General features: G+C 52.8%; 1 protein-coding gene across 2 annotated transcripts; it reads left to right on the forward strand.

Annotated features, from left to right (window-relative positions):
• The first annotated feature begins 4,214 nt into the window (after positions 1–4,214).
• KBTBD13 (kelch repeat and BTB domain containing 13) lies at positions 4,215–9,461 on the forward strand. 2 transcript variants are annotated; one of them, XM_077938163.1, is made up of 2 exons: positions 4,215–4,610; positions 4,940–9,461. In XM_077938163.1, the coding sequence occupies exon 2, from the start codon at positions 6,210–6,212 to the stop codon at positions 7,716–7,718; it is 1,509 nt and encodes a 502-aa protein (XP_077794289.1). In that variant the 5' UTR covers positions 4,215–4,610; positions 4,940–6,209; the 3' UTR covers positions 7,719–9,461.
• Positions 9,462–22,586: the final 13,125 nt, after the last annotated feature.

Here is a 22,586-nt window from a genome sequence, read left to right on the forward strand (position 1 = left end):
CTACCCACCCACCCACAGAAGAACCATGGAAAACCAGGTGTGCAGGCAGGGCCCAGGGTCAGAGCTGGACGGTAATAACGACTCTTCAATGAAGAACAATTATTTTCCTGGCCAGGACATGAATATTGACTCAGCCTAGTTGTGTTTTGGGGAAATCATGGTAAACCAGCTGTGTTATTAAGGTATCGGGTGGAATTTGTTTAGGTTACACTGTCAGGCCAGAATTAGTCACACAGCTAATGGCAAGGGTTTTCCTTTGAGTTGTAGGAGTTGAGAAAGTGGGATCCAAGTTCCAGTCACATCCCTGGGCTGGCCCCATCCTGTGAAGACAGACTGGTTCCAGATGGGGCCTGTGGGGATAGAATCAATCTCAATGGAAGACTGCTGGAGACAGGGCTAGCTGTGGTCCTGCACAGGCCCAGCTGCATGTAAACCTAAGCTCTGCTACTTCCCAGCTTGTGTGATGCTGGGATGTTACTTGGCCTCTATCCGGTCTCAGTTTCCTCATCTTTAAAACTTGACCAACCAGGAGATGGGAGCTGCAAGATTCTAGCTCAGTCTGAGGGTGAACTCTGTAACCATCTGACTGTCCATAGTTAGAAGGGAGTGTCTCTGGTGGAACTGAACCCCTCTCCCCTGACACTGGCAGCAACCAAGGGGGTGACCACTGCAAGGAAGTGTCGTAGAGGAGACTCCTTTGTGACCTGCATGATGCAGTAAGATGACCCTTATTTCTCTTCCAGTTCAGAGATTATTTAGGCTGGTGGCCAGCTGGTTACTGGGGCCCTCAGCTGTTACAGCTCATTGCTCAAAGTCTGCCCCTCCTCTGAGGCTTAGGAGGAAAACAGTGCCCACCTCATGGCTGTGACCCATCCCTTTCTCCATCCCCAGTTTCCTCAGCTAGGGGCTGCTACTGTCAGACCCTGGAATAAGCTACTTTGCCCTTCCGGGCCTCAGTTCCTCATCTTTAAAATAGGGACAAGCCTGGGCAACATGGTGAAACCCTGTCTCTACAAAAACATATAAAAAATTAGCTGGGCATGTTGGCGTGCACCCATAGTCCCAGCTACATCAGAGGCCAATGTGGGAAGATAGCTTTAGCCCAGGAGGCGGAGGCTGCAGTAAGCTGTATTTGTGCCACCGCACTCCTGCCTGGGTGAGAGAGTGAGACCTTGTCTCAAAATACAATAAAGCAGGGACAATATCAAGAAGTATATTAGATAACATGTGTCCTATCCAGAGCTTGGCCCATGTCCCAAGAAAGTAGAGGTTAGTTCCGTCTACTCCTCTGGATATAAATAGCACACATTTCTCATCCACCTACAAAGAAGTCACAACCATTTAGTGACCAGAAATTTGTACACTTCAGATCAAGAGAGAGGTTATTCTGCTAGGGCAAGTAACCCTTACCCTCCTTACCCTCTACCACCAACCCCCATCAAGGGTCTCATAGGAGGCCCCCGGGCACTCAAAGTCTATAGGATGTGGCACCAAGCCCAGCAGTGGGCATACAGCAGGTGCTCAATAGATATCTCTTTAGTGAACGACTGGAGCAAATATAGGTCTAGACACGTAGGGCCTGTGAGGTTTTTCTGATGGCAGGACCTACCTTTGCCACCCAACCCCCAGGAGCCCTTTCATGTAAAGCTAAGCTTTTGGTCTCCTTTTGTGATGTGGTTGCCTCTTCTGGAGGCACAACATGACAACCACTTTTGTGGTTGTTGAATGATAAATTCAGATGTCAAAGCTGAACAGAACCTTAGATGGCAGATTCAAATTCTACTTTACAGATGAAGCACTGTAGCCTGAAGAGTTTGGGTAGCTTTTGTAAGTCAGTGGTGGCACCGGCATCAGAGCCCAGGCAGGAATCCTGACTCCCAGTCCAGTGCTCTTCCTCCTCCAGGTCCAGGCAGTACAAGCCACTCACTAATCTGTGCGGAAACACCTACGTGCATGAGTGGCAAGGGCCAGGGCATTCCCATCAGACTTCAGAGAGTGGGGGTGTCTCCCAGGGTAAGGGTTATATCTTTTCTATCAGACCGGAGACTTCCACAGGTTAGCGCCCCAGAGAATCTACTTAACAGACGCCTACTGTGTGCCAATCACTCTGAATACAGGGATGAACAACACTGGGTCTGCGCTCTAGAAAGGCTCAGAGTCTGAGGCAGGTTCCTTTCTCCTTTCTTTGCCCCCATCCCCAACCTCACACAGTGTGGGGGATGCAGAGTGGAGAGGGAGGTTGGTGTGGGGTCGAGCAGGGCCTGGGAACTCTGTGGGCTGCCCACAGCCGGGATAGTTCCTTGTCCTCTCCAAATCCCAGAGGGACACTCAGTGTCCAGGAGGAGGAAACTCTCCCCAGCTGCAGGCAACACCCCACTGGGGCCTTGGGGGCGGGACCAAAGGGCTGATCCTCAGCCCAGCCTCAGGAAAACATGACCCCCCACCTTGGATGACCCTCTCCCCACTGCCTGGCTGCTGGAGGTGGAAACTGGGTGTGTGCCCGAGCCCCAGCCCACTCAAGGCAGGGCTAGACTTGGAAAACATCAAGCCAAGAGCAAACTTCAGCCAGGAGGGGTTTGCGTTCCCTCCTCCTCCTGCTCTCAGGAGAGGGCCAGGCAATGGTTCCATCTGGTTGTGTCTGCCAGTTACTAGGTGTCTGGAACAGGCCATTTGGGAGGGAACTGTGGTCCCAGGACTATGCAGCAGCCCCAGCCCCCTGGGAGTCAGCCCTTCTCCAGTCCTGTCCCCAGCAGAAGGCAACTGTTTCCCTGCCCTGGGGCAAGGCTAGTGCAGGTGAGGAGTGGCAGCTGGGGTCAGTGGGCACGGTTTGATTCAGGCCTACATCCCCATTCACAACCAAGGAAAAGCCCAGCTCATTTCTAAGCCTTTCTTTCCTCATCTGTGAAACGGGAACAGTCAGACACCCTTTCCCTACCACTAAGGCCACCAGCAAGGACACTGTCAAGACCCAGCACTGAGAGCCCACTGGTCCCCAAGATTGGGACTGTCATGCCTGCTGCCTGGACATCCCAGGCCATTCAGCCAATATCTGGCCTCGGGGAAAGAGAGAAGCTGGCAGAGGGCCTGGGATAGTATTCGTGGGGACTCCTGCCCACCCATCCTCCCATCTCCTCCTCCTCTTCCTGTCTGGTCCCTGGGGTAGAGAGTCAGAGATATTTCTGGCTGCCTCCTCCAGGCCTCTGGCTTCCCAGGCTCACACAAGTGGTCCCCACATCCCATCACTGCTTTGATGGAGTGAACTGGATGAGAGTTCCCTAGCAGGGGAGGCACATTCGTGTTGGTTCTGCAGATTCACACGTGAGGATCTATGCATATATATCCTAAGGGGGGGAGAGAAGTTCCCCTGCCTCTTCCCACCTTCTACTTGATCATTGCAAGCCCCTTATCCTCCCTAAGAAGGCCTGCAGGTAAGGATGGGACAGCTGCACATCTGAATGGCAGATACCATTTTACATATGTCTGGGCCTCAGTTTCCTCACCTTAGAATAAGGTAGCAGGAGGAGATAATTATTAAGCTCCATTCCATCCCAAGCTCCATTTTGGGACCCATAGTTTTAGCTGGTCACTCAGAAAAGTTCTGTGTAGTGGGAAAAGTGCCATGGAGTGGGCAGCAGGAGGCCTGGGGCTGTCTGCCTCAAGCTACAAGACCCTGAGCACACCTCCCTCCACTGTAAGTGAAAGGATTGAACCATATGAGCCTGAGGTGCCTTCCAACTATGCCCTCCTGACACAAGGCAACTGCCCAGCATTTGTAGCACAGAGAGGCACCACAGCACAGTGGTATGGCCCAGCACTTTGGGAGGCCGAGGTAAGTGGATCACTTGAGGTCAAGAGTTCAAGACCAGCTTGGCCAACAAGGTGAAACCCTGTCTCTACTAAAAATACAAAAATTAACCAGGCGCGGTAGTGCATGCCTGTAATCCCATCTACTCTGGAGGCTGAGGCAGGAGAATCGTTTGAACGCAAGAGGCAGATCACACGAGCCTGGGTGACAGAGTGAGACTCCATCTAAAAAAAAAAAAACCCCAAACCAACGAACCAAACAAAAAAACCCACCACCAACAAAAATACAGTGGTATAGCCATACCCTCTAGCGGTCCCCAACCTTTTTGGCGCCAGGGATTGGTTTCATAAAAGATAGTTTTTCCACAGACGGCAGAGGGGAGATGGTTTCAGAATGATTCAAGCATATAACATTTATTGTGCACTTTATTTCTATTATTATTATATAATGAAATACTTACACAACTTGCCATAATGTAGAATCAATGGGTGCTCTGAGCTTGTTCTCCTGCAACTAAACAGTCCCATCTGGAGGTGATGGGAGACAGTGACAGATCATCAGGCATTAGATTCTCATATGGAGCAGGCAACCTAGATCCCTCCCACATGCAGTTCACAATAGGATTCACCCTCCAATGAGAATCGAATGCTGCTGCCACTGATCTGACAGGAGGCAGTGCTCAGGCAGTAAAGAGGATGGGGAGCAGCTGTAAATACAGATGATGCTTCACTTCTCACCTCCAGCTGCACAGCCTGGTTCCTAAGGTCCGTGGCCCCAGGGTTGGGGACCCCTGCTTTAGAATCAGGCTGGCTGGGCCGGGCGCGGTGGCTCAAGCCTGTAATCCCAGCACTTTGGGAGGCCGAGACGGGCGGATCACGAGGCCAGGAGATCGAGAGACGATCCCGGCTAACACGGTGAAACCCTGTCTCTACTAAAAAATACAAAAAAACTAGCCGGGCGAGGTGGCGGGCGCCTGTAGTCCCAGCTACTCGGGAGGCTGAGGCAGGAGAACGGCGTAAACCCGGGAGGCGGAGCTTGCAGTGAGCTGAGATCCGGCCACTGCACTCCAGCCTGGGTGACAGAGCAAGACTCCGTCTCAAAAAAAAAAAAAAAAAAAAAAAAAAAAAGAATCAGGCTGGCTGCATTCCAGGCCTAGGTGTGCCACTCTCTGGCTATGTGACTAAACCTCTCAGCACTTCAGTCTCTTCATATATGAAATAAGGCCATTAATTTCTAATTCATAGTGTTGCTATAAGCAATAAATGGATAATATCCATGGGGGGAGAAATAATAGTATCTACTCCTAGGATTGTTGCAAGGAGTTAATATAAAGTGCTTACAATAGTGCCTGACACATAATGCAATTAAAGTGTTAGCTATTATTTTAGGAAGCCCTTCTTCCCATCCACAGGCCTATGATCCCCTAGGCAGCCCCAACTCCTTTTCCCAGGATCTGGAGCGTCGCAGCAAGTGTGGAATTCCCATTCCCATCCTAACTCAGGGGCTTTATGGGATGCTCATCTGCAAAGCAGGGTTGCTACCTTTTCCATTTTTCAGAGAAGAAAATTGAGACTCAAAAAGAGATTGGACTGGCTCAGAGTCAGGGTCAGAAGCCCAAGCCAAATTAAAACCCTGGTCCTGGACCCCAGTCTGGCCCAACGTATTTGCTCCATTTATGCCTTGTTCTCCAACTTGCCTGTCCCACTCCTCTGAGCTTAAGCGGTGAGATGGGTATTCATTCCGTCTCAGCAACTTCCTAGCTGAATGACCCCGGACAAGCTACCTAAACTCTCTCACCCTCAACCGGGATATTTCAGATGTTGTCCCAAGACTGTGAAATAGGTGTTATTATTGGCCCCATTTAATTTTTTAATTTTTTTTTTGAGGCAGAGCCTCACTCTGTTGCCCAGGCTGGAGTGCAATAACACGAGCTCAGCTCACTGCAACTTCAGCCGCCCGAGTTCAAGCTATTCTCGTGCCTCAGCCCAAGTAGCTGGTATTACAGGCACGTGTCACCACGCCCGGCTAATTTTTTTTTTTCGTATTTTTAATAGAGACGGGGTTTCCCCATGTTGGCCAGGCTGGTCTCGAACTCCTGACCTCAGGTGATCCACCCTTCAAGGCCTCCCCAAGTGCTAGGATTACAGGCGTGAGCCACCGTTTCTGGCCTACTGGCCCCATTTGTAACGTGAGGAACAGTTAGGACACTCGCACGAGGGCACACAGCTGGAAAGATGCAGGTGAAATGGGTATCTCCCTAGCAGCCCTCAGTGCGCCGGCATGCTGCAGGTGCACGGCATATGGTCACTATTATTACCATTTCTTCTAAGGAAATGAATGACCACACAGGTCTCCAGATGCCCTCCGGGCCCGCAGCCATACAGCCTGCGGGCCACCACATCACATGAGCCGTACTATCTTTAGCCAGGGAGAGATATTTATAGCCCCCAGGGAAGCTTTTGCTCCGAGGGAGCCCCACAGTCTGTGGTGGGCGAACCCAAGGCCCCAGTGGCGGCCTCCGCCCCGCCGGCTCGCCATGCCACGGGGCCCGGAAACCCCTGTGCAGGTATGGGTGGGCGGCCAGCTCTTCCAAGCCGACCGCGCCCTGCTCGTTGAGCACTGCGGCTTCTTCCGCGGCCTCTTCCGCTCCGGCATGCGGGAGGCGCGCGCGGCAGAGGTGCGCCTGGGCGTTCTGAGCGCGGGCGGTTTCCGCGTCACGCTGCAGGTGCTGCGCGGCGAGCGGCCGGCGCTGGCAGCGGAGGACGAGCTGCTGCAGGCCGTGGAGTGCGCCGCCTTCCTGCAGGCGCCGGCGCTAGCGCGCTTTCTCGAGCACAACCTCACGTCGGACAACTGCGCATTGCTGTGCGACGCGGCTGCCGCCTTCGGCCTGCGCGACGTGTTCCACAGTGCAGCGCTCTTCATCCGCGACGGCGAGTGCGAGCTGGCAGCTGAGCTGGCGCTGCCCGAGGCCCGCTCCTACGTGGCGGCCCTGCGGCCCAGTAGCTACGTGGCCGTGAGCACGCACACACCCGCGCCCGGTTTCCTGGAGGATGCGTCGCGCACGCTGTGCTACCTGGACGAGGAAGAGGACGCGTGGCGCACGTTGGCCGCGCTGCCCCTGGAGGCCAGCACGTTGCTGGCCGGGGTGGCCACGCTGGACAACAAGCTTTACATCGTGGGCGGCGTGCGCGGCGCCAGCAAGGAGGTGGTAGAGCTGGGCTTCTGCTACGACCCTGACGGCGGCACGTGGCGCGAGTTCCCCAGCCCGCACCAGCCGCGCTATGACACAGCGCTGGCCGGCTTCGACGGCCGCCTCTACGCCATCGGTGGCGAGCTCCAGAGGACGCCCGTCAGCTCCGTGGAGCGCTACGACCCGGCCGCGGGCTGTTGGAGCTTTGTGGCCGACCTGCCGCAGCCGGCCGCCGGCGTGCCCTGCGCCCAGGCTTGTGGCCGCCTCTTCGTGTGCCTGTGGCGGCCGGCCGACACCACCGCCGTCGTGGAGTACGCGGCGCGGACCGACGCGTGGCTGCCGGTGGCCGACCTGCGGCGTCCGCAGAGCTATGGCCACTGCATGGTGGCCCACCGCGACAGCCTCTACGTGGTGCGCAACGGACCTTCCGACGACTTCCTGCACTGCGCCATCGACTGTCTCAACCTGGCCACGGGCCAGTGGACGGCACTGCCCGGCCAGTTCGTCAACAGCAAGGGAGCGCTCTTCACGGCCGTGGTGCGCGGCGACACCGTCTATACGGTCAACCGTATGTTCACGCTGCTCTACGCCATCGAGGGCGGCACCTGGCGGCTGCTCAGGGAGAAAGCCGGCTTCCCACGGCCCGGCTCCTTGCAGACCTTTCTCCTAAGGCTGCCTGCTGGCGCCCCTGGGCCTGTGGCTTCGACAACGCCAGAACTGTGACCTCTGGGCCGGCTTTAGGAGGGAGGAGACGCCGTGACTCCTCCCTGAGTTATGGCTGAGTGTGTGAAGCCGGCCTTAGAAGTAGCTGGTAACTTCCCTCCTTCTACTGAGACACCCAGGTCTGGTGCCTTCTGGTGGTGTGGACATGTTCAAGCAGCTCAGGGAGCAGCGATGATGCCATCAAATCACTTGGGCTCTGCTGAGAGCTGGTGGGTCACAGTGTCAGTGAAAAGCGTAGGGGGAGTTGGGATTTGAATAATCCAGGCTTGTATGTAATGGGCTAGTGATTGAACATGGCTGGGAGTGACTTAAATGATGGTAATCAAACTGCCTGTAGTAGGCAAGAATTAGGCACCTACTGTATGCCCAATACAATGTTATGCCTAATGAGAGCTGTAGTTGCCACACAGGGATCCAGGAAGCTTAGAGGATAACCCAGAAAAAAATCTTAACAGTTATAGGACAACAAAAAGGTTTACACACACTTGTCTTGATCCACAGAGTTGAAGGCAACATGCAAAAAAATTTAAAACCACCTACAGTATAATAAAGTGCTGAAGAAATCAGGGCAAAGGGAAAATAGGAAGAGGAAAAATATATAACTCCAGAAAAGAGGAGAGTGTGCAAACTCTATGGAGGTGGTGAGCAGGATACCATTAGCTGCTGAAAGAGGAGGCTGAGACCGTAGAGGCTGAGAGCTCAGAAGAGAAGCAGGGTTGGGGAAGGCTGGAGCAGATCTGGAAGATCTCTGCAAGTCCAACCATACCGGCAGAGCAGCAGTAGTTGGGGCATCTGGAGAGGTGGTGAGACTGGGCCAACTTGTAGCAGATAGTGACTGAGCTGAGCCTGGAGTAAGACCTGTGGGGGTGAGAGAATTTTTCACGTTCCCTTTTGGGACCCTTAGGGGAGCACCCAGGTATAAGCCCTTGCCCACCCTGTTTTTGCCATCACCACAGGGGCAGTGGACTGTTAACCCACGTGACTTCAGGTGTGAGCCAAATCCTGCCTCATCTTCCTCAGTTGTAGCCCCTCCTCCACATTCTACAGGTTTGTTCTCTTCTGTCCTATTCTGGCCTTCGCGATTCCCCTCACCGGAATGCCTTGTCTCCTTCTCTCTCCCTGTCAGTGCTCTACCATCCTATGTGCAGCATTGGCTGACCCAGCTCTTCGTTTTCCTGACCTGGGCTGCCTGCATTGCTCATTGGACCCCTGGCTGTAACATCATTGTGGTGTGCACAACCACGTGTGCGGATTGTAAGGGCAGAGATCATGTTCAGTGAGCTGGGGGACTTCCCTGTCCATGATTAAAATGATGCCTCGAAAGAACCCAGGCTACAGAGGCCACCAGTTAGCAACCTAGTGCTGACCTCTGTTGTTGGATGAGGACTCTCGTTCCTTCATCAAAATCCCCAGCTTCGGCTTTTGGGCAGATGCCTGTCCCAGCCCTCTCCAGCCTCTCCATGGCCTTGGGAAGACTTCTCTGGGTGGTCCTGATTGGTCTCCATCCCCCAGGACCTGAGGCCCATGGGGAATCTTGGCCTCATCAGAAGTGGAGAATGCAGTGTCGGCATGGCACCTCTGGGGCATGGAGGCTTGCTCCAGGGCTGCCCCTAGCTGCCTCTTCTCTTGGCCTATGTCCCAAGCCTGGAGAATGCCGCCCTCAGAAGCCTGGGACATTCCAGCCCTGGAGTAGCCTAGTCTGATAAGTCTCAACAATAAACCCTGACTTTTTCTTCTTGTGAATGATGTGCAAGGTACTTTCACATCTGTCTTCCCCCTCCAGACCTACCTTGGGCCTGGGAGTTGGGTACCCTCTTCTTGTGGCAAAAACTGACCCACTGGCCCAAAGCCACACAGCATAGCAACAAGAGTTCCTCACTTGTACTTCTATCAAAGTGTAATTCCTTCCTTCCTTCCTTCCTTCCTTCCTTCCTTCCTTCCTTCCTTCCTTCCTTCCTTCCCTCCCTCCCTCCCTCCCTCCCTCCCTCCCTCCCTCCCTCCCTCCTTCCTTCCTTCCTTCCTTCCTTCCTTCCTTCCTTTTTTTTTGAGACAGGGTCTTGCTTTGTCCCTGAGGCTGGAGTACAGTGGTAAAATCATGGCTTACTGCAGCCTTGACCTCCTGGGCTCAGGTGATCCTCCCTACCTTAGCCTCCCGAGTAACTGGGACTACAGGTGCACACCACCACACCTAGCTAATATTTATAACATTTTTTGTAGAGGTGGAGTCTCACTGTGTTGCCCAGGCTGCCTTGAACTCCTGGGCTCAAGCAGTCCTCCTGCTTCGCCTCCGAAAGTTCTGGGATTACAGGCATGAGCCTCTGTACCTGGCCTCAAAGTGTAATTTTTATCACACATCAAAGATTTATTTAACTCACCTATAAGCGAACCAAAAAGAATGGCAAAGCTGATTGAAAGAGCGTTTGAGAGACAGATTTGTGTATTTAGTTGGAAGAGACATACTAAAATAAGTTTGCTAAGTTAGAGACAAAACTGGTATATGCCTTACAGGACAAAAGCATGATTTTTTTGGTTCTCTACTGAACAAAAATCCTTTGCATCTTTACATACATGCATGTACATATTTGTGCATATGCCTACAAGTTAGCATGTGACTTCACAAAGTCTGGGCTCTAATCTATAGTAAATTGTAAGGCAAAGGTACATTCCCCTTGAAAATTAAATAACTCTTGTCTGTTCAACCCTGTCCCAAAGTGACACTGAAAGGAAAGAATCCTCCTTTTGCCTTACTTCCAAGTTACAGATAACTTTTCCTAACAGTACAGAGCATTTTCCTCCTCGCTCGTGCCTCCTGACCAGTGCTGAACACCTGAGACTTGCCACATCGTGATCCATCAGCTCATAGTCTCTCTCATCCCACAGCGTTGTCTGCACTTGAGGCTGTTCGGCCCCGGCCTGCTGGCTCCTGGCATTTGGTTGTTCCTTCATCCAGGGCCGCCCTTTCTGAGATGCCTTTTGTGCATAATAACAACACTGTTCACAGAGAGCTTTCCCACAGTTGACTTGCTTGAGCTTTTAAGAATTTTAAATGGTAGATAGTTTGGCAACACCCCTACTCCAGCAGCTTAATGGAGGGGAAAAAGCTCAAGGGTCGTGTGATTAGAAGAGGCTTGTTAGGAAGTGGCAGAACCTGGCTGTGAACCCAGGGCCATAGGCTTGTCTTATGTGCTGCATGACTGCTTGGCCGACATCCTGAGATGGACACGGTGTTTCCAACGGTCTCCTTAACGCTCCCTCCCTTTTGCCTTTCTCTGTGTATTCCCACCTCTTTTGGGGGTTCGTTTGTTCCCTTGGACTCAGCCCTTTCTCCTCCCTCTTCCATAGGAAAGTTAACTAGTTCTCTTCCCTTAGGATAGACCTGGAAGACCAGTAGCCCCGTTCAGCCCGGGTAATGACTGGTTTAGGCCCTGGGGGATATTTGCACGTTCACCGATACTCCCTCATCTCAGGAAGTGTGGGGAGCTTTTGTAAACCAGTTTTTGTAACCTTCTCTGCCTAAGGGTTCTCACAAGTAAGGCTTTGCTCCACCCACAGTCAGCATGTCAACTGCCCACTGCCCTCAGCAGGAATGGTGACTGTGCCTGGGGTGCTGGTGAGGAAACCAGCAGAAAGCCAGAATGGCTCACCCAGAGTCACACAGGCAGTCACGTGGAAGAGGAGGGACCTGAACTCAGGACTTGGGATTCTCAGCCTCTCATTCCTCAGCACCTCGGCTTGACTGCTGCATGCAGGTGTGGGGGCACAAACCAGGTGCAGCTGGGCAAATTACAGAAACACTTAGGAGTTCCTGAGCTCAGAGGGCTGGGTTTGAAATCTCTCGGTCCCAGCCCAGAGGTTTACTCTGAGAAGTCCGTCCTTTCTGAGAGGCCTACACTCACACAGCTTAAAGCTGCAGGGATCATTTTCCTGAACCTAGTGGCAGCCCTACAGCCCGACTCTCTGGAGCTCTCTCCAGTCTTCCACAAACGTTCTCCTTGCCCCTGACTCCAGATGTCCTGCACCCCAAGCCTTCCTCTGCCTGAAATCATCTTATCTGGTTTATATAGCCCGCCCGGCAGAGGCAGAGAAGCTGCCCCACCCCTGTCCTCCACCCAGGACCCGCTTCCTTGCTGGCTTCCCTTCAGTGTGCTCACAGGGCAGCCAGAGCCATCCTAGTTCAACAAAACGCTGGTCAGAGCATGGTGCTCCCTCTCTGAAAGGCAAAGTCCTTTCAGATTCTCCCACCCTGTTTCCTCCCTGACTTCATCTCCCACTCCTCTCTGGCCTCATCGCTCTTCAGACACACCAGGCACACTCCCAGCTCAGGGCCTGTGGCCGGTGTCTGCCTGCACACTGCCTCACTTAGCCCCACTCTGCTTCCTGCAGGTCTTGGCTCAGATGTCACTTCGATCCTGCGGGCTTTCCTAACCTCCCTATTTAAAATCTACCTCCACCTTCTCTGTGTGTTCTCCCTTTTCCTGTTTTATTTTTCTCCATAGCATTTAGCATCATCTTCCATGCTATCTTTTCACTTGTTTGCTGTTGGCTTCCTGCTACTAAAATTTGACTCCACTAAGGTGGAGGTGCTTTTCTGTTTTGTTCACTGCTGTCTCATCAGGACCCAGAACAATTACTAGAACATAGTAGGCAGCTTAAGAGATGATTTATATAGTAGGGACTTAAGAAATATTTGTTGAATGAATGAATGGTACTCGACGGATGTTTGTTGAGAGAATGAATTGATCAATTGATCAGTCAGTCAAGGAAACTCCATGGGAGACAGAGAAAGGCTTTCAGATTTCAGAGGACAGGGGTATCATTTCTGGCAGGGCTGTGGCAGGTGGCCAGGGAAGACTTTTCTGTGGAGGTGATGAGTTGTCAGATTCACAGTCCACCTTGGGAAGAGTGGGATCTGAGAAAAGCAGCAGCTCACGGGTCACTTCTCTTCTTTCAAGGGAAGCGAGGAAGCTGGGATTGGAAATGCTAATCATCCCGTGAAGAATGGCTCCTCTTGGCGGCGGAATACACACAGGGCTGCTCTGTTTATTTTCCTTTGGCCCCAAGGAGCTGGGCCTCTTTTTCATCCTAATTACTTTGCTTCAAGTTGCTGTCACATCCCAGGAACGGCAGCAAATTAACTGTGCTGGTGGGAGACACAGTTGTTGGAAGACAGGCTGCCCCCAACAGGCCAGTAATGGACGTGGGATACAGGACCCCCTGGAGGAGGTCTTGTCCCAGCAGCATCCTCTGCAGCTCTCATGATTCTGCCCCAGCTGGACTGGGGAAGCATGAAAAGAGGGAGCCCTTCTCTCTGGCATCCGAGTAACTAACAAAGGGAAAATGGGCCTTTTGTTGGGCTGCAGGGTATTGGAGCAGGGTATAAGCCTCTAGTTCCACCCCTCTCTTCACAGGGAAGGAAAGTGAGGTCACGGGCTAGGGGCAAGCAACTTTCCTGGAGACACAGCAATGCAAGTGGACCACCCAACCTAAAGCCTGCTTCTCTGGAATCCTCCTCCCATCCTCACATGTTATTTCCTGTGCTGCCTTCCAGGGCATTCATGAAAGAACTTCCCTATGGTGACCCATCCTCAGGCTGCCCTCCCTGATTCCAGGCTTCCATCCTTATTTTTTCTAGGAAAGTTCCTCTACACACACACCGCATTCAGCACTCAGATTCAGCAGATAGAGACAAAGGAGTTAATCTCTAATGGTATTTGGGCACCTGGGCCCTTCAAATCACACACTCATGCGTAAACACACACACACACACACACACTTTGCCAACTCTACAGGAAATCAGAAACCATTGGCCCAACTTGCTTCCCTTTGCAGGTAACATATTTTCATTCTAACAGGAGTCTTACAAAAATATGCCTAACCACAAAGTCCCGATTAGCAAAGGGAATTTCGGGTGCTTAGGGAAGGAGCTAACACTGGGTTGCAGTGGAAACGAGGGACTGAGGACTTTGTAGGTGCCACTCTGCAGAGGGACAGTGCTGCCTGCCTGCCAGCTGATTTTGCAGTCAAACCCTGGCTCTGACAGGGACTTCTGTTTGACCATGGGTAAATTCCTTAAAGTTGCTGAAATGAAAGAGTGAAGGTGTCTCAACTCTAACCAGAGATGATAATTCCAGGAGGGTTGTCCTGAGGGTGAAATAAGAGCTTCTAGACCAGCATATGCAGTCCTCACCTTCCAAGTTCTTTCTCCTGGTTCCTCTTCACACTTTCCCCTCCACCCATTATTGACACCCTTACTGTGGAGAAGGCGCAGTTTTGGTGAATGGACCGTGTTCCAGCAGTCTGTGCTTATCGCTCATGATGCAGCAGAATGGCACCCAGGGGACCTGGGTCCATATTCCAGCTCTACGTGCCAGCTCTGTGATGTTGGGCAAATGGAGATGATGATGAGAGACTGTTACAGAGTGTCTGTGCAGATTATGTGAAGTACCTGTAATGGGGTCAGAGAAGTAGGCTGGAGTCTGTGTGAAGAGCCTTGAATGCCAGGCTAGAGAACTTGGGCTTTATTCTGTAGGAAGTGGGGAGCCACAGCAAGTTTTTGAGGCAGTGAGTGTGACTGAAAGACCTGCTTTTTGTATTCAGATAGCAAGCCCCTCATTCAGCCCTGGGCTGACGGCTCCTTGTCCCTTGAGATCAGCTTGTCCCTCCAGATCCGCTCCTTTCTCCTGCTCCACACCCCGACAGGTGGTCCTATTTGGGTGACATCACTGGGCTCCCTTGACTGGCTCCCAATACAGAGCAGCAGCAGAAGGTGGGAAGTGGGGAGGGGTGTGGAGTCAGGGAACTTAGTTCCTGGCTCCCTCCCTGCGGGGTGATCTTGCACTGACCTTTTTCCTTCACTGACTCAAGTCCCCGCCGCTGACGGGTGGTCCTTTCCTTACAGCCCTCTGTCTCCAGGTTGAGGTGGCTGCTCTCTTCCCTCCTGCCCAGGCGGGAGTGGTGAAGCCCCAAGCTCACTAGCCTTGTACTATCCCTTAGGGGCCCTCCACCCTTTGTGAACAGCCTCTTTCCTCAACCCTCCTCTAGTGACCTGATTTGAGTGTGCCATCTCTTTCCTGCCAAGACCCTGCTGGACATGGGCCCTGTCTCCTCTGACCCTCAGCTCTCTGGGCCGTGTCACCAAGTGGCTTGGCTGGGGCACATTATACTGGAAAATGCCCATCTCAGTGCCTCTGCCTGATCACACGGTTATGGGAACCAGAGGAATGTCTTACAGGCAGAGGCGGTCACTTGAATTTTGAGGGGAAAAAATTGACCTTTAGAAGCTCTCTGAGGAGTGGCTGGGAATGGAAACCGAACCAGATGGCATGAGCTCCAGAGTGCACAGCTTCTGTCACCCCCTCCCAAGTGAGGGGCCAGGCAGGCCCGCAGCCCCGGCCTCCACCACCCTGGCTGGACCAGATTATTACCAGATTTATCCAAGGGGTTCTGCAAGGTACATAGAGGGAGCCCTGGGGATCCTTGCTTCAGGCCCACCCTTGCCACCTGTTTGCTGGGTGATGTGGGGCTGGTTGCATCACCTTTCTGAGCCCCAGTTTGTATCTGTGGTTGAGATGTGTCTGGTGCATACATTTGCTGTGGGGTCAGGTGGGGGAACGTGTGTACAGGCTCACTGTGAAAGGAGCCAGTGTAGTGGCAGGGAGGCTCCAGTTGTGGCTCAGACTTCCTGGATTCGAATCCAGTTCTAATACTTCCTGACTGGGTGATCTTAAGCAGTTGCTTACCCTCTCTGAGCCTCAGGTGGGCATCTGTCAGTGAGGACAGCAGAACCTAAACTGAAAGGGATGTTGGGAGAGTAAATGAGAGAGCACAGACAGGGTGGAGAGCAGGGCCTGGCTGTCAGTGTCAGTGAGGCAGAAACCTCCCCGCCCTCAGGTGTGGGCAGCGGAGTATCTTGGCAATAGCGGGCAGTCTGGCTTCAGATGGAGAAGGCAGTTCATGACTGCTTGGTGTACTTGGGAGCCCCAAAGAGTTTTGGCCTGGAAAAGATCTCTCATCGTCCCTCCTGATTAGGGCATTTTCTCCAGAATATGACCCTAGGGACAAAGGCTGGTGCCCCCTCTGGTGGAGGGAGGACAGTGCTGGGTGGAGGGGCGAGTGTGTGAGTCCTCTCACCTGGCCTGTGCAGGCGGCCTCCCCAGCCCTGGGTCTGACTGAAGATCCAGATGCTGAGAAGGTGGCATCCCTGTGACCCATGGGCCCCAGCCCTGTAACTGAGGTCCCTGCACTCCTGGGGAGCTAAAGACACTTCTCTTAGGTTCAGTCTCCTACCTTGAACCCCCAAAACAGCTCTGGACTGCCTCTAGGCGGTCTCATGGGCCACCTGCCCCCACCAGGCCTGGGGTTGGTGTGACAAAACAAAGCTCCTCATCACAGGGACAGGGTGGTGGCAGCTTTGCCCAGCAGCACCCACTGCTCTTCTCAGAGCTCAGTCTGCTCCACTGCCGCGTGTGGCCACTGCTCCTGGCCTGCTCAAGAACAGCAGCCCACGCTTGTTTCTGCTTGCCTTACTGCCATGCAAAAGGTACCATGTGGTCTCCAAAGGAGCACAGCACAGGGGCGTGTGAACCAGCTGGAACCTCACTCCGCTCCGTGGGCACCGGGGGGCCTGTGCAGATCAACACCAGGACCCTCCCAGCAACTACTGGGATCCCTTCTTCAGTCCCAGCCCTGCAGTCCTTCCAGGCTCTGAGGTCTGGTCGCCGAGGAATGGCGGTGGCTGCCTTGGTTCCTGGAAATCACCTCACTAGTAGTCATCCCGAGTACTAGAGCTTCCTTGAATCCCTTTTGGTGGGTCTTTCAGCTGGAGTTCGGTGACAACCCTTGGGAAGGCACCTCCCTTTCAGCATGGGCCATTCCTTGGGTGACTCTCCGGGCTGCCCTCTCCCCCTACTCTTTTTCTTCTTCTTCTTTGAACTTTGCGCACCTCCTCTAACCAGAAGCTGTGCCAGGCACAGAGGCAGAGAGACAAGCCAGGTTCAGCCCCAGCCCCCAGGGCCTCACAGTAGAGCGAAGGAGGCAGCCAGCCCCTGCAGCAGTTAGGACCACCAGGTGAGTTCCCTGATGGAGATAGCGTCCTTCCTGGTGGCAGCTTCACCCCAAGGTTCTCTCATCCAGCTTAACACACCTTCCTCTATGTTCGCAGGGAGACAGGACACACTCTCTGCCCCACTTGACTGCCACTACCTTTACTCACGTTCTCTTGTACCCAGCAGGGTGCTTTGGTTGTCAGCCAGGGAAACCTTTGGCTAAGTTCAGGAGAACAGTATCTTACTGGAAGGACTTTGGTAGCTCAGCACTCCCTGGGAAGGCCAGCGCACCTGGCTGGAAATGGACAGTCCACAGCGTCAGGAGCTGCTCACAGTCCCACTGAGGCTGCCCCACAACGTGTGTACTCAAGACTCCAGCGCTCCAGCCCGCTGTCGGACCGGACAGAGGACCAAAGGGCACTCTAACAACACAAGATGGTCCACAGCTGGGGGAGGGTCAACTCCCCCAACTCAGTGGGTGTCACTTAAGGGGAAATGGCCCGCGCGGGGCCTGCTGGAGTTCTTGGAATGGTTCAGCTACTGTGGTATTTGGGATACGTGGCTAAGTCATGCCCTGGGGCTGTCAGTCCTGGGTCCCTGGCTCCCAAGCACCCTGGCATTCATCCTTCTGCCCTCATCTGGCACCCAGTTAATGTCTCTGCTCAACCTGGAAACATTTTCTTAACGACAAAAAAATAAAATCATAGGTTAAAAATCTCGAGCAGTGAAACAGCAGATGACGTTGTGTGGGCAGCTGCCCAGAGGACACAGAACGCACGTCTCCTGAGCGGGTGGCCTTATAAGGACAGGTTCAGGAGTAGAATGGGCAGGAGGGAGGGCCACCCACCAGGAGAGTAGGAGGCTGGAGTAGGGGTGGGTGCCCCACCACTGGGCTGAGTGTGAAGCCAGTAGGATGCCTGGCCAGGACCTGACTCCACAGAGGGACTTGGCTGTGCGCGAGCTCCAGAGGCCCTTGTGGGGCCAAAGCCTGCCTGTCCCTCTGCCTTCACTGTGTCACTGACCTCTCAGCCAGCTGCCACGCAAACCTGGCAGCCTCGCCCTGGGAACCCCCTCCCTCCAGGGCAGAGGCCATTTCCCATCCTTCATCCCGCCTTCCCCCACTTCTGGGCCCAGCAGGCCTAGCACCAGCTGGCATGGTGTGCAGTAAAGGTTTGTGGGGTGACAGAATTAGGAAATGAAGGGTTCTCTGGTGGGAGTTTTGGCTCATCACCTGGGCTGTAGCACCTGGAACTCAGGGCAGCGTCTTCTCTCTTCAGAGGGCCTCATGTGGGGCTGAGGAGGTGGGTAGGGCTGGACAGTTTTTGCCCTGCCCAGGATCACCTTTGTGCCCAGTGTGAAGACACACATACCATCAACTTCCTCCTGATAGTGTGGAAGAGTTTCACTCCCCGAGGTCAAAGTGTGTGTGTGACAGAGAGTGTGTTTCTGGGAGACTCCTGATTGTCTCTGCACTTTTCTGACCCCAGCATTGCTAGGATTAAAGACCTGGCCCTTGGGATCTGAGGGTGAGCAGAGGAGCCCCCCAGGAGGTCCCATACTGAGAGAAGGACTCTGGAAGCCTCCCCAAACCCTCATTAGGAAAGATCCTTCCCTGAGCTTCCTAAAGCCCCACGTTCCTCTCAGGGTGAGTCCTGCGTAGAGACAGAATGGTCATTTGAGGAGAACTGTGAGGGTCACGCCTTCCCTTTAACAGCTTGCACTGTACCTAAAACCCTATCATTTATGAGCCGTTATCCTGAAATAAGCATTGCCTCGTCCCCTAAGTTCTCAGAAGGCAAAGAGTGTTCCCTGCAGAGGTCAACAAAGGAATTCTTTACTCTCTAGATAAGACAGGAGGACAGGGCAGCTAGAGGCAGCCTGGGCAGCATGGGGGACGGAGAGTGGAAGGAAGGGGCTGAGAGGGCAGGAGGGTCCCAGAAGAGGGAAGCGGCTCCTGACTTCAGTTGATCCTTGGAGGCCAACAGGGACCTGCGAGTGTGTTCCCTCCCCGCAGAATGAAAGGGTCAGGGCCGAGAGGAGGTGCTGGCAGCCCCTCAGCTGGTGCTGCTCCCATGCCAGAAGAATGTCATCAGCTGCGGAAGGTTGACTTGAGATGAAGCAAGAGAGCAGAGGTGAGAGAGGATCAGCGGCAGCTGTGTGTGCTGGAGCCTGCCTGGGGGCCCAGCCTTGCATGATACAAATACAAGATACAAGGAAACCCCCTGATACAAGTACCTGAAATGCCACCATTACACATGTATTATTTTGGGTTAAGCAGTGCCTCTCTGTGGTAGGCCGAATAATGGCCCCCCAAAGACATCCACGTCCTCATTCCTAGAACCTGTGAATCTGTTACCTGGACTTTGCAGGTGTGATTAAGGATTTTTTTTTTTTTTTTTTTTTGAGGTGGAGTCTCACTGTTGCCCAGGCTTGAGTGCAGTGCTACAATCTCAGCTCACTGCAACCTCCACAATTCTCCTGCCTCAGCCTCCCAAGTAGTTGGGATTACAGGCATGCGCCACAATGCCTGGCTAATCTTTGTATTTTTAGTAGAGACTGGGTTTCACCATGTTGGCCAGGCTGGTCTCGAACTCCTGACCTCAAGTGATCCACCCATCTCGGCCTCCCAAAGTGCTGGGATTACAGATATGAGCCACCACACCTGGCTGTGATTAAGGATCTTGAGGTGGGAGATTGTCCTGGATTATATGGGTGGGCCTAATGGAATCATGAGGGTCCTTCTAAGAAGGAGGCAGAAAGTCAACCAGATAGAGGGCACTGTGCACATTTCCCCAGGAAGGGAACACGTAAAGGCCTTGAGATCTCAGGCCGAATGGGTTAGGAGATAGGCCTCCTGTCAGAGTCAAAAGGCCACCTTCAGCCTGCTCCACTGGGCCTCTGCGGGGAACATGGTGGGGACCCAGAAGAGGAGACAAAGCATAAGCGGACAGGAGGGAGAGCAAGAACCGGGCAGAATTAGCTTCATTCTGCTTACATGGGCCGGGCCTTGGTTTGCTCCTGGAACCTGGACCCTGCCATCCTCCTGACCTCCTTTCTAAGGATCCTCTTGTCCAGACTGTGCTTGTGTGTCATCTGCTGCTGTTTCAAGGAGCCACCAAGGCAGCCACCTGATCCTTAGTATTAACTGAAGAGATTGTCCTTCTCCCAGGTGGCACTCCCAGAATCCTCTGCTCCAGCCAGGCACCTTCTTTAACCCTGCTGCCCTGAGAGGCAGAGAGTGGTTCTCCCAGGGTTTCTGAGTTTGACGATAAATGCTGGAGATTTGTTAACCGTAACAGTGATGAGGAGGATGATCATAGTAAAGGTAATGATGATGGAATGAGGCTGGGTGTAAATATGTATAAATAAGTAGCTACTAGATACCATGGCACAATCTTCCTGCACACTATCCTGCTCAATCATCACAATTAGGAAGTTTCAGTATCTATATTTTATGGATAAGACACTGAGGCAGAGAGGCTGTGTGATGTTCAAAAGGTCACACAGCTGGTTAGTGCTAAGGCTGTAGTTTCAGCCCACATCTGACTTCAGAGTTCGTGCCCCTAACTACCACACTATTGTGCCTCCTAAAAATATTTTAAATGAACAATTTGCTCACTGATGTCTCTCCTTTTTTTTGGACACAGAATCTCACTATGGAGTGCAGTGGCACTGTGGTAGCTCACTGTAACCTCAAACTCACGGGCTCAAGCAACCTTCCTGCCTCTAATGTCTGACTTTTTTTTTTTTTTTTTTTTTTTTTTTTTGAGACAGAGTCTCGCTCTGTTGCCAGGCTGGAGTGCAGTGGCTCAATCTTGGCTCACTGCAACCTCTGCCTCCTGGCTCCAAGCGATTCTCCTGCCTCTGCCTCCCAAGTAGCTGGGACTACAGGTGTATGCCACCAAACCTAGCTGAGTTTTGTATTTTTAGTAGAGATGGGGTTTCACCATGTTGGCCAGGCTTGTCTCGAACTCCTGACCTCAGGTGATTCACCTGCCTCGGCCTCCCAAATATTTTTTTTTTTCTAGACAGGGTCTCACTCTGTTGCCCAGGCTGGAGTGCGGTGGGATGATCTTGGCTCACTGCACCCTTCGCCTCCCAGGTTCAAGCTATTCTCCCATCTCAGCCTCCCGAGTAGCTGGGATTATAGGCGTGCACCACTACACCTGGCAAATTTTTGTATTTTTAGTAGAGACGGGGTTTTGTCATGTTGGCCAAGCTGGTCTCAAACTCCTGCTCTCAAGTGATCTGCCTGCCTCGGCCTCCCAAAGTGCTGGGATTACATGGGTGAGTCACCGCACCTGGCCAGATGTCACATTTTTAATCAAGCAACAGTTTGCTAGGGATGGACAGATTTGGGGCATGTGGGAGAAGGATAGGAATAATGGATGGGCCTGTTAACTGGTCGCCTCTAATCAAGGGGACTTAGTAAAGTGGTGGACCAAGACCAGGTTACCTTAATCAGAACATTAGCTTTGGACCTAACATTGCATCTTAGAAATTGAACTTTACTGTCTCTTTCCTTTTTTTTTTTTTTTTTTTTTTTTTTTTTTTTGAGACAGAGTCTCGCTTAGTCGCCCAGGCTGGAGTGCAGTGGCGCCATCTCGGCTCACTGCAAGCTCCGCCTCCCGGGTTCACGCCATTCTCCTGCCTCAGCCTCCCGAGTAGCTGGGACTATAGGCGCCCGCCGCCTCGCCCGGCTAATTTTTTGCATTTTTAGTAGAGACGGGGTTTCACAGTGTTAGCCAGGATGGTCTCAATCTCCTGACCTTGTGATCCGCCCGCCTCGGCCTCCCAAAGTGCTGGGATTACAGGCGTGAGCCACCGCGCCCGGCCTACTGTCTCTTTCAAGTGTAGTTTTACTTTTGGCAACAGACAGATCTATGTCCAACTTCACAACATCCTGCCCATTTTCTCTAATAGTTTTGTGCTGCCTGCAAGTTATTCAAGGCAAGTTTTAAGGCCAAAGAATATTTTTATTGTGATTTCAAGTTGGCAGGCATTGAGACTTAGTGGAAAGCACCGAGGGGCTATTGGGCCTCCGGAGACCTGGTTCTAGTTCCAAGCTTCTTGTGTGTAGGCCTGCAGAAGTGCCATTACACATTCAGATGAGGTATCTGGGGTTGAAGCCCTGAGAAACGTGGAAGTTGTTCATTTTTTTTTTTACAGGCCTCAGTTCCAGGTCCAGCCCTGTTTGCAGGGTGGAGGGGGCTGAGATGTTTTGATTCTGGGGTAATTGTTGCACGTCTTTGCGCAGGGCCTGCTGGGGAGGGCAGAGGCGCCGGAGTCTTGGCCCCTGGCCTCTGCTTGTTTGAGTTATGGGCTGCTCCAGCAACTGGTCTCTTCAATCCTTGGGGACTTCTGAAGGATAGGCTTTGGGTGACTGGAGACAACTCTGGTCACAACCTCCCCACCCCACAAATGAGGAAAGACTGGCATAGGATCACAAATTGTCAGAGCAGAAGGGGACCCAGACTGGCTGAAAGTCACACACACTGGCCATAGGCCTGTTATGTAGTAAAGAATCCCCAGAGATCTTCTTACATAAAACAAAACAGATTCCTGGGTGCTGCCAAGCTAGGCTTCCTGAATCAGAATATACGGGGGTGGGGCCTGGGACTCTTGAATAAACACCCGAAGGATTCTTACGGATAGCTGCCAGGCCTGGAAACTTTTGACCTGGTCAAATCTCTCTACTTTTCCTAGGGAAACTGAGGCCCAACGAAGCCTTGACCTAGACATCAGTAGACCTAAAATCAGAAATGAGGTCTTCTGACCTACAGTTTGATGTTCTTTCCACACCAAGACCAGGCGCCTACAGGAC

This window comes from Macaca mulatta, chromosome 7 (assembly GCF_049350105.2).
Source record: "Macaca mulatta isolate MMU2019108-1 chromosome 7, T2T-MMU8v2.0, whole genome shotgun sequence".
NCBI classification, from domain to species: Eukaryota; Metazoa; Chordata; class Mammalia; order Primates; family Cercopithecidae; genus Macaca; species Macaca mulatta.

Excerpts from the sequence above, each read along its gene's own strand:
- KBTBD13 (XM_077938163.1), top strand. The coding sequence starts at position 6,210 with ATGAGCCGTACTATCTTTAGCCAGGGAGAGATATTTATAGCCCCCAGG.